This window comes from Bos grunniens, chromosome 21 (genome assembly GCF_055505025.1).
Source record: "Bos grunniens cultivar Pamir isolate PY7600 chromosome 21, Bosgru_T2T1.0, whole genome shotgun sequence".
Taxonomy (NCBI): Eukaryota; Metazoa; Chordata; class Mammalia; order Artiodactyla; family Bovidae; genus Bos; species Bos grunniens.
This window is the reverse complement of record NC_141185.1, coordinates 67,705,175-67,716,845: the sequence shown is the minus strand read 5'-3', so window position 1 is coordinate 67,716,845 and position 11,671 is coordinate 67,705,175. Positions and strand designations below refer to the sequence as shown.

At 49.9% G+C, this 11,671-nt stretch overlaps 1 protein-coding gene across 6 annotated transcripts in view; it reads right to left on the bottom strand.

Moving 5' to 3' along the window:
- Nucleotides 1-2,303: 2,303 nt before the first annotated feature.
- Nucleotides 2,304-11,671, bottom strand: part of ATP10A (ATPase phospholipid transporting 10A (putative)) — a 183,039-nt gene continuing 173,671 nt past the window's right edge. For 4 of the 6 annotated variants that reach the window (XM_086365406.1, XM_086365407.1, XM_086365409.1 and 1 more), the window contains 6 exons: nt 11,180-11,305; nt 6,940-7,140; nt 4,515-4,595; nt 4,332-4,436; nt 3,746-3,933; nt 2,644-3,602 (listed from right to left, as the gene is read on the bottom strand). In XM_086365406.1, the coding sequence (XP_086221532.1) occupies nt 2,984-3,602; nt 3,746-3,933; nt 4,332-4,436; nt 4,515-4,595; nt 6,940-7,140; nt 11,180-11,305 (1,320 nt within the window). In that variant the 3' untranslated portion in view covers nt 2,644-2,983. Of the gene's footprint in view, nt 3,603-3,745; nt 3,934-4,331; nt 4,437-4,514; nt 4,596-6,939; nt 7,141-11,179; nt 11,306-11,671 lie in introns of all 6 variants that reach the window. The other 2 variants (XM_086365414.1, XM_086365408.1) reach the window with 2 other exon arrangements.

Below are 11,671 nucleotides of genomic sequence, written 5' to 3'. Positions count from 1 at the left end.
ATCCTTTGGGCAGCTAACAGCCAATGCCCTTTATGATGCTTTTTCCTCTGAAATGGCCTTGATAGGCATAGTCACACACTGTCTTTCTGGATCATTCCATTTCCCAGGAGGAAGTATCTATGGAGGTAAAACGTCTTTATTTTTGGCTCTGCTGGCTCTTTGCTGCTTTGTGGGGGCTTCCTCTAGTCGCGGCGAGCAGGGCGACTCTTTGTTTCGGGGTGCTGGCTTCTCACTGTGGTGCCTTCTGTTGTGGTGAAGCACAGGTTCTGGGCACACAGGCTTCAGGCAGTTGTGGTGCATGCGTTCAGTTGCTCTACAGTTTGTGGCATCTTTTCAGACTAAGGATCAAACCCATGTTCCCTGCATCACAGATGGATTTTTACCCACTGCTCCACCAGAGAAGTCACGGTAAGATGTCTTTGGAAAGAAGGCAATTCTGAGGGCAGAAAAGTCTGGAAGTTGAGATTTTGAACTCTCAGATACTGGTGGCTCAGATGGTAAAGAGTCTGCCTACAATGCAGGAGACCCAGGTTCGATCCCTGGGTCGGGAAGATCCCCTGGAGAAGAAAATGGCAATCCACTCCAGTACTCTTGCCTGGAAAATCCCATGGATGGAGGAGCCTGGTAGGCTACAGTCCATGGGGTTGCAGAGTTGGACACGACTAAGAGACTTCACTTCAGTTCTTCTTGTACTTTGTACTAACAATCCTTAATTGAGGAAACAGTAGAGTTGTGCATCTTCCCAAGGAAATTCTTTTCATATGTGTTGCTCCAAAAACAGATCAAGTAACCTCAGGCATGGGGGTGGGGATGGGTGAAATGGGATCCCTTGCAGTCCTGGGCATTGATGGCTGCTGAAATCCCTCCCCTTCCTCTCCTCTCTTACCCCTCTAACAGACTCAGATATTACTGAGTATCCACATAGGCAGCCCTGGTAGCTGGAGGGAAGCTGACCTCTCTCCTAGCTCCAGCCTGGAGCCCATCAGGACATTCCCCACAATTTGCCAGTAACTGGCTTAAGACTGTCCTGCAACCCAGGAGAGGTCCAGAAAACCATGTCTGCTCAGTATGTGGAGAGTGACGCCTTCTCCCCTCTGGAGCACGATGTGAGCACTTGTCCTGGGATGGTTCTAGCCATGTTATCACAAGGAACAGAGCCAGCCTCGGGATCGCGCTGTCCTCAGAGAGCTGAGCACCGGAAGGAAGGGGAAACCGAGGTCTGAGTTGGGTGTCCAGTTGCCTGGGGGCCCACTTCTCTGGCCTTGCAGACGAGCCATCTTCCTTTCCATCTGACCAGATGAGGCATGTTTTCTGCCTCGTGCAATGAGCCACATACACTGGAAATGCCATTCTACCTGGCATGCTATGCTCAGAAACTGCATAGTCTTGAGATCCTCCAACCTCTGCACACCGCTGCTCTGGGAACAAGCTCCACGGGGCCCTGAGCAGGAGCACATCTTGCTCACTTCACGCCCCAGAGCTGAGCAAGCAGGCAACTCACAGTGGCTGCAGAGCCAAAGAGAAGGTTCTGAAGAGGAAATACTACATAGCTGCCTCAAATTCTTATCATCTCCTCCTTCCCTTTCTCTCTGTTTAGAGAGATGGCAGTAGTGACTCGTAAGACAAAAAGGTAAAAAGCCCAGCCTCTTGGCAGGAAGCGTCTTGTAGGTGCTGATGCTGGTGCAGGTATAGCCCGTGTCAATGTCCCAGTGTGCAGCCTGCATGTCACCCAGCTGTTTCCTTCATGGAATCTAAAAGAACCTGCCATGAAGAAGTGTCCCAGAGTACTCAGAACATGTTCTGTTAGTGCAGCAAAGAGCAGGACCCTACAGGGTCTTCCTGGGATGGACCCCTCCCCATATCCTCTGCTGTAGCTCCTCTCTGAAGTACTTAGATAATAGTATCTGATGCATATTTCCTGAGTTTTTCAGATGCTGGAACCACCACCAGATGGAAGAAATGAACTGCTTGATGACCATGAGCCTCCAGACTTTCTGGCACCTAAGGACTGATCACCATCAACCAATTAGGGAATTGTCATAGCTGATCACAGACCCTGGGATGCCCCTTCCTCACGTGGCCTTTAAACACGTTTTGTGGAAATCCTTAGGGGTGTTCATGGTATTTTTGAGCACAAGCCACCTGATCTCTTTGCTTGGTCTGGCAGTAAACATTTCTCTGCTCCAAACTCCAACATTTTGGTTTGTTTGGCCTGCCTGCGTATTGGGCACATGAACAGGTCTTTAGTAACATTAGGTAACATATTAATAACATCACACAAAAGTGGCAACTGGACTTATCTCTTTGCAAAGTGAAGGCTGTTTATTGCTTATTATGATTTTAACAGGCAAGAACCTACATATGAATTATAACACCTACAGGTGATCTTTACCAAATGCCTGCATAGAAATGAATGTTGGAATGAATTCTGTGTGTGTCTGCTATCCCAGAATTCTCAATTTCCCTTTCCTGGTGAAGCAGAGATCCAACCCTCCTAGCAGTGGGACTGACAGACAGACAGTGAGGATCTCCGCCAAAGCCGAGTGTGTGCCCGTCACCTCCCCCCACCCCATCCACACTACCCCCCGGGGTTCACTGTGCTCATACATGTTTACACTCAGGGAAAGCAAAGGTCACACATACTGAAGCAAACCAAACAGACCACATTTTCTTTAATAAAATGAGATGAAAAAATAAATATAAACACACCTTTTCAAGTGTCACCCTTCTTTAAATTTTTATATAAGATAAAGCTCTTATTTTTCTTTTCAGTATACTCTACTTAAAATTTTTAAAAAATAAACTTTCTTTTTTCAGTACCTTTCATTTCCTGTGTCAGCCTCGGAAATATATAAAATATACCTCACTAGAACTCTGTGCAAATAATAAACATAAATAATATTAACATCTTTCAAAAAAAAAAAAAAAGAGCATTTCAAGGTTTTCCCTCTGCATTGCCAGCCGTGCTTCTTGGAAGGGGATCCTAGAAGCAGTCTGTGGTCTGCCCGCTCAAGTCACACAGGTCCTGGTCGGGCGGCGCGGAGCCGGGCAGGAAATCACTGTCGCGCTTGTCCATGGGCAGACTGCTCCGGGAGAACTGCAGGACGCTGCCCAGCCCGCTGACCAGAGACAGCGAGGACATCCAGTTGAGGGAGCTGAGGCCGGGCACGCTGAAGACGGACGGCAGGGGGGCTGGCCGGCTGGCGCTCATGGGTTTCATCCTGGAGCCCCCCGGACAGCCCTCCACGGCCACCGGCCCTGGTGAGGAGGACCGTGAGGGCTGACTGTCCAGCCTGTCCGGCAGGGTGCCCTCTCTCCATGGCATGCCCATGTCCACCGCGCTGGGCTCCCCACCAGCCTCGGGGGAGCAGGCCGGCTGCCACGTGCCCTGAGACACCTGTGAGCTGCAGTCCCGTGAGACGGACCGCGCCACACTGACGCTCCTCTGTCCTGGTAGCTTGGTCCTTGCTTCTTCTGGGATATGCCCCTGAGCAGAGGTCTCTCTGGGAGCCCTGAATTTCCCAGGGGACCGCTTGGCTAACTGGCGTCCCAGCTGCAGTGGGGTAGGGAAAAGGGTCCCCTGCAGGGCTTTGAAAAACAACCTGGAAAGAACATACAGAACACAGTCAGCTACTGCTGCTGCGAAGCCTTTGAGCTTCTGAGATTCGAATGGTGCAGGAGCACAGCAAAGACAGTGTTTTCCGAGCCCATGTGGGGCCAGAAGCCCACTGTCCCGGACACCTACCTGGGCAGCAGAGCAGCCACGGGCGCTAGCAGACAAATGGAGTAAAACACGGGGTCGCCCATTAGCGTCTGCATGGTCCAGTAGGGGTTGGAGGGAGGGTAGCACGTCGCACAGGAAGCGTTGTAAATCAAAGCCACGGTGAAAAATAAAACGACACTGAAGCCACAAGCCATCCAGTTGAGCCAGGTCTGTGGGGTAAAGAGAAAAACAGGGCTTCTGTTTCAACAAAAGTGCACCGGTCCTCCTAGAGCAGGCGCAGTGTTCTCAGAGGGCACAGTGGGAACAGGGTGGGTCAGCGTGAACACAGGCTGGGCGATGGAAGCTAGGGGCCAGGGGAAGGAGGGTTAAGCAGAGCTGGGTTGAGGGGCTTGGGTGGGCAGGAGCCCAGTGCTGCCTAGGACAGGCACGGGCTTAGGCTGGAGCTGCCCCCAACCCAGGCTTGGGTCCATGTGACCGGCCCGGGAACCCGGTTTGTTCTCATCACAGAGAGGCTGGCTTTGCAAAACCCTGCTCAAGATAACGGACTGGGCATGTCAGTGAGGGCTCACAGACCAGCCCCCTTCTGGGTCAGTCCCACGGTTCTCACCCAGGTCTTGGTCTCGATGCCCAGGTGCAGGAGGAATGTGAACAGGGCGACGGCAGTGATGGGGGTGCCCCAGGTGAAGATGTCTGTGTCGGAGTCGTAGTAGGCCTGAAAGACAGCGGGGTCATCTGTCTGCATGTCACTGGATGAAGCTGGTGGGAAAGGCCTGGCCAGGGCCCAACTTACCAGGTAGGGAATGAAAAAGCACACGAGGCTCTGGAAGGCAGCATCAGCCATGTTTAGCCAGAATGTGCGAGGCCGATATTCCTGAGACACAAGAACAAGCACAGGGATTACAGGGATGGCCTCATCCCTTCACACGGTTTTCCAGTCCCCCCCGGGGCTTGTGAAGGCACAAGCCGGGCACCCCAGGGACACTTGCTAACTCAGGCCTTGGACAGGGAGGTCCCGAGGGCTGGGGCTTGGTGGAAAAACACTACGGAAAGGCTCACAAGGGCCCTTGAGGCTGAGTCGGTCACTGACAGCCTCTGGGTCTGCAAGGCCCATTACAACAGGAAAAAGAGGAAATGCATTCTAAAATCCCACGAGGAATTTCCCTAAGCCAGGGACTAGAGCATGCAATTCGGGCAGCCTCTCCAACCTGAGTCCTTCTACTTTGCCAGGGCTTTGCTTCCCTCTGTTGGTGGACCCCCTAGAATGTTTCTTAAACATGAGTTGTTTTAACATTAAATCACGGATGTCTCCTAATGTTAAAATCAATTAGCTGCATAGAAAAGGCAAAAATGACTTTGAAATGGACTAATCAAGTCTTCCTTGTCTGGGTGCCCACGTCTGTATCTGACCCTGCTGAATTCTGAGCTGCAAGAGCGAGCACTGGCCCACAGGACACTCAGAGCAGATAAGACGAGGGTTTACCAAGCATTGAGGAAAGGCAGCCCCTTCCTGTTAGTCCCCAGAACAAACTCACCCAGGAGGTGAGACCTGGCTGAGTACACGCGTGCCTCCAGGTGACGAGCAGAGACCCTCATCTACCTGACCCTCAGGAGCCCCCGTCCCAGGCTGCCCATAGGAAGTCTGACTTCAGCTGTGTCTGACTCTTTGCCATCCCACGAACTGCAGACTTCCGGGCTCCTCTGTCCAGGGAATTTTCCAGGCAAGAATACTGGAGAGGACTGCCAGTTCCAACTCTAGGGGATCTTTTCCACCCAGGGATTGAACCCTTATCTCCTGTGTTTCCTGCATTAGCAGGTGGATTCTTTACCACTGCTCCACCTGGGAAGCCCAGTGGGAAATCAGCACTTCAGTAAATCAGTTCTGAATTATTTATAGACCACTGTGGGAGATGCAGGGCTCTATTCCCTGGGCACATGTATAATTCCAATCAGCCCAAGAGAAGCACTGATGTGGCTTTCTTTACTGACCAGCAGGGACAGCTGGGAGTCAGCATGCTAATCTATGCAGTGTATTGATGGAAACATGTTTTTACATTATCTGTTTGTGTTCACTTGAGTTTTCCCAGGGTTTCCCTATGGGTTTATCTTCTCATTAATCCCTATTCAAAGGAAATCACATTTCTTTTGGGGATGTTTTAGAAAAATCCCTGCTCTTCCTACAGTCATCCCACATGTCCTTGACTTGGATTTCAGATGGGCTTTCCTTGGGCTCCTGGAACCTCTTAGTGTAAAGACAGTTTTCACCTTGGTATACTTTCATAAGAGCTTCCCAGGTGGCTCTAGTGGTAAAGAACCCGCCTGCCAGTGCAGGAGACACAGAGCTGTGGGTTCGATCCTGGGTGAGGGAAGAGCCCCTGGAAGAGGGCATGGCAACGCACTCCAGTATTTTACCTGGAGAATCCCAGGGACAGAGTCCTGTAGACCTTGGCAGGTCATATAGTCCATAATGTTGCAAAGAGTCCGACATGACTGTAACAACTTAGCACACATGCACGCATAGTTTTAAAAAAAGTCTTTTCTTTCTCTCTTTTTTTAAGTAAGCTTTAGGTAAACTGATATATAGAAACTATACACAGTTTTAATGTAAACATTTTGATGAGTTTGGGCCCATATATACACCTCTGATACCATCACAACCAATCAACTCTTTCTACTTAAATCCATTGTCAAATTCTATAGACAGAATTCATTGTTTTCCTCTCACTGGTCAGATTCTAGAGTTTTAACTCCTCCAGTGTCCATTTTTTTTAGAAGATTTTATTTTTAAAATTTTATTGGAGTATAGTTGTACAATGTTGTGTTAAGTTTCAGGTATACAGCAAAGAAATTCTGTTTTATATACACACACACACACACACACACACACACATTCTTCTTCAGATTCTTCACCCCCATAGGTTATTACAGAATACCAAGTAGAATTCCCTGTGCTACACAGTAGGCCTTGCTGGTGATCTGTTTTATATATAGTAGTATGTGTATGTTAAGGTCCCAAGCTCCCAATTTACCCCTCCATGCCGTATTTCTCCTTCGGTAACAAAAGTTTGTTTTCAAAACCAGTGAATCTGTTTTGTAAATAAGTGCATTTGTATCATTTTTAAGAAGTGGATTCCACACCTGAGTGATCTCATACGGTATCTCCCCTGCTCTGTCTGCCCAGGGTGTCCACGGAAAGGGCAGCGTGGGCCGGGGCTCACCTCCATGTTCTGGCCGCTCCGGTAGAGCTGCGGCTCGGCAAGCAGCACATCAGCTGGCACATCCTTGTCCAGCACCCCAGTCACGAGCTGGGGGAGTGACGAGAAGAGCAGGTTAAAGAATATCAGGTACCACTGATCAATCATGGCAGATGCAGAGAAGCCACAGTAGAACTGGAACCAGAACAGGAGGCCGACGAACATCTGTGGTCAAAGGAAGGGTGGGATGGCAATTCTCATCTGCCCGCGGACTCCCATCCCAGGGGCCCAAGAGCTGCCCTCGGGCTCCCGTGATTCCCGTCCCAGGCAACCAAAAGCCGCCCGGCGGACTCCCTTGACTGCCATCCCAGGGGGCTGAGAGCCATCCCGTGGACTCCTGTCCCAGGCGGCCAAGAGGCTCACCGAGTCTGGCTGGAAAGACTGAATCTGTGCTCAGAGACTGTCTCCAGAAACGGCTCTCACCTTGGTGCCCTGTCTCTCCCTCCCCTTCTGCATCCCTCCAGCATCCAAAGGGCAGCAACAGCAGCTGGGGATTCCCACCAATAGCCCTCGGAGGGATGCCGTCTTGTGGTCAAAAGGCCACAGATCATAAGAAAACAAAATAAAGCTCTGGCAGAGTCTAGGGTGGCTCACGTCAAGAGGGCCAGCCGGGTACATCACCCACTGCCAGGCTTCTTTCCCTGTGCTCCTCTGGGACCACACCCTGGATGCTGCCTTCCTCTCTTTAATGAGGACAGTGTACAGTTACTGACTTCAGTGGAGGGGAGGAGGCACACACACAGGGTGGTAATCGCGACTGTGACTGAGCCCTGGCCTCTGCCGGGCACTCTGCCGTCGGGTGAGCTACAGGCATTCGTGCTGGTCCCTACGGCTATCCCAAACAGGAAAGCAAGGTCCAGAGAGGTGGAGGAACCTCCTCCCATGCCCAGCGTGAGGACCTGGGTGAGCCTCTTCCCACTGTTACTGAACATCCTGATACTACATGGGGGGGCGGTGGCGCTGGCAGCTTAGTGACTGCAAGGCATTCTGACACTTACTAGCTATGCAAGCTGGCACAGATAATTTAGCCGTTCTGCCTCAGTGACCTTGTCCATGACACGGGCACACCAGCGGTACTCAGCTGTGGGCTGTGGTGAGAATTAATGACTAACGCACCTTGAAGCACTCACAAGAGCTCCCTACATGCTGAGATGCTCATCAGCGTCATCTGTGGTTGCTACTGTCAGGAGAACAGCTATTTCCTTCGTCTGAGGCTCAAGCAGGGCCGGCGTGCTCACCCCATTTACAGGAAAGGAAACTAAGGTCCAAGGTGTCAAATGACTGGACAGTGGTCACTGAATGAGTAACAAACCCATCTTGATCAACCACTTGGGGTCTTGGCCTGGAGGAGCCACGCTGGAAGAAAATTCTCTGCTGGACACCGCAGACAGTGGCCTTGGGTTGGGTTCTGGAGCTGCTGCTGTGCACATTTCTGACCTTGAGGCAGTCACTTAACCTCTTTGAGCTAGATCTCAGAGACGTTTCTTGACCTAAAAAATGGCTTGTTCCAATGATCAGGAAAAAAAGACAGTCTACACTGGTAACACCTCTAGTGACCCAGATCTTCCAAACCTTGTTTCAGTCTTTGCCCTAATGCAACTCTTCCCCTCCACCCTGAAAATTGACAAACTTGGCTTCTTCACTAACTTTCTTCCTTTTTTCATACCCACACTTGCTTATGGCTTGTCTATCTCCTCAGGTGCAGCCTAGTGACTCATCAGTAAGCAAGTGGAGTCAAAGAGGAGAAAAAGTACTTAGATAATTGTTTTTTTTTTTTTTTTTTCATGTAGTACCCAAAGCCTTCTCAAACCACTGTTGCTATGGAAACTTTCCTTCTCTACTCCTTACTGGAAGGCAGGCGAACTTATTCTGAAAATAAATGAATTTCTCAATTTGGGAGGCAGAGTGATTATTTCTGAACTTCTCAAGTAGATTAAGTGCCTGTTCACAGAGGCCTTGAATCTGACACAGAATAAAAAGAGGCCCCTTCTCCTTCCTTCAGAGAAGGCGATGGCACCCCACTCCAATACTCTTGCTTGGAAAATCCCATGGACGGAGGAGCCTGGTAGGCTGCAATCCATGGGGTCACTAAGAGTCAGACACAACTGAGTGACTTCACTTTCACTTTTCACTTTCATGCATTGGAGAAGGAAATGGCAGCCCACTCCAGTGTTCTTGCCTGGAGAATCCCAGGGACGGGGGAGCCTGGTGGGCTGCCGTCTATGGGGTTGCACAGAGTCGGACACGACTGAGGTGACTTAGTATCTCCTTCCTTGCCCCCTTCCCGAGGGCAGATTTGCTGCAGCAGACAGGAGGCACTGTCCATTCCGGTAGCCACTCTGGGTCTCTTCTGCAACTGAAATATTGAATGCCTCCCCCTCCGTCTGAGAAGTTTTTGTTAGGAATTACAGAGAGCAGAGTTCAATTCCTATGTTCTGTTTTGTATTCAGATAAAAAAAAAAAAACAAAATCCAAAGGAGGCAAATAACTTGCTCCAGATTGCACAGCTAATGACTGAGAGAAACGGGGCTGGGATTCCAGCCTGCCCAGCCCCACTCACCTTTACTCAAAGTACCACCTACACCTTCGGGGGCTGGGAGCCTCTCGGTTTGCAACTCTGTGCGAGGAGGGGTAGGTGCTGGGGAGGCAATGCCAGGGAGTCAGTAGCAAGGGGATCTGATGAGGTCAGGGACAGCATAGCACAGCACAGCACAGCCCTGCATGGACTGTGTCCCAGGCAGAACCCAATCTGAATTAATTTCCAGGACCTAACCTATAAAATTAGACATGCTCTTGACTTTGGAGCTATGGATCCAGCAGGGCAGATCTACAGGACTACTCTGAAGAGTCAGCTACCCCAAGAGTTTACTTACTTTGTCTCCTTGCCTCGTATCAGAGGCAAGAGGGACAAGCGGCAATCCAGCAAGTTCTCAGCAGAGTGTCTATACCTCACAAGTAGGGTAGGGTCCTAAGATGGCCATGTGGTCCATCTTGGAGGCTATTGCTGCCACACAGCTGTCTGCCAAGGACACAGTAGTGAAGGAACTAAGAATTAAATGTTAGGGTCAGCAGGAAATAGACCAGGGCCCTGAATCAGAGTCCCTGAAGAAACAGAACTGTCCTGAGCCAAGCAGGTCTGCGCACAGCCTGAAAGGTCAAATACAGAATGAGCGGGCCTGAGGGACGTCTACCTGCCAGCACAGAGGGTGGCAGCCCCCTCCTGCTGGCCCAGGGTGGGCGTGATTTTTGCCATTTATTTCTACTTCATTAAATCTGGGCCCAAAGCTTCAATGTTATAATTGCTATATCAAAGTCCATTTGTATCTGAATAAACAAACTGCTATGAAATCAGTTTAGCTCACAATAAAATTTTTACCATTTCACTACCTCATTGACTGGTTCTGTAATCCTAGATTTATAAGCAAAAGTATTTTATTTATGTATTTATTGAGATGGTGCAGCAGGCTCGGTGTGTAGTAGAGTGTAGCAGAGTTGTAGAGGAGTGTCAGTGTCTAGTGCGGAAGTTTCCTGAATAGGAAACTATGGTAAAACATGATGACGCCTGTGGTTGATGAATGAACACAGAAGCAACGATGTAGCCATAGGCATATGTACACTCATGGTGGCCAGGGGGATGAGGAAAGGCTTCTCGAAGACAGTGGGCAATCTCAACAGCCTGCTTATCATCAGGGTCACAGCCCAGCTGAGTCCTCTCATGCTGACCCAGGACTGCCAACCACACTTCCACTCATCAGATGAGCCCATGTGCTTTGAGAGGGCACCGATCAGAGCATCCTGTCTGTGGGCACCTCAGGAGACCACTCCTGAGAGAGACAGGGACAGAGCAGTAAAGGGCCTGGAAACTGGAGTTGGCTGGGTGGAGGCAGAAAGGAGCCTCGATCACTCACTCACTGAGGACTTCATGCAAACCCCCGGACCCCACGGTCACTCTACTTATTATAAAGCTGCAAGTGGACTTCCTCCTTGGATCTACCTGTTTCCATGCTCAGAGCAGCAAGTGAGTTAAGACTTCTGAGACTGAGGGTGCAAAGGCAGACCAGGCCTGGGAAAAATCCACAGAAGCCAAGTGGGGTGGAACCAACGGGAGGCTGTGGGATGGCCTGCAGACCACGTTCAGTTAACAGTCCTGTGAATCTCATGGATTTCACATCAAAAATCCTCGACACTGGCATCAAATACATACTGTGTTTTTGTAGAAGAAGTACAGCACCATGTTGGCAAGCCGGGAATAGCACCAATGTCCGTGAACGATCAAGAGCCTCTCGAGGTATCGGAACTTGGGCACCGCGAAGTCGCTGGCCATCACTGCCTTGAGAGGGAGAGAGTGCCAGTTGTTGCTGCTGCTTCACTGCGCCTGAGGTCCATCTTAACTCCCCTCAAACACAAGGCGCAATGGGGATGCAGAAATCCAGCCTGAGCTGGCTGTTACCACTGTCTCCAGGATGAATGCTTGCATTTAAGAAAAATCCAATACCGACTACACTGTAGTTTAGGGATACTGCTCTAGAGGACATATTTAAGATTTCAAATATATGTAACTGATGGATTTGTAAAGTTTTTGCTTTTTCTTTCCCATGCTTTTTTTTTTTTAAGCAAATTAAAAAAAAATATGGAGATGTATGAAATTTCCCTGCTTTTTCCCACTCTCTGATGTTTTATTCATTTAAATCATCTT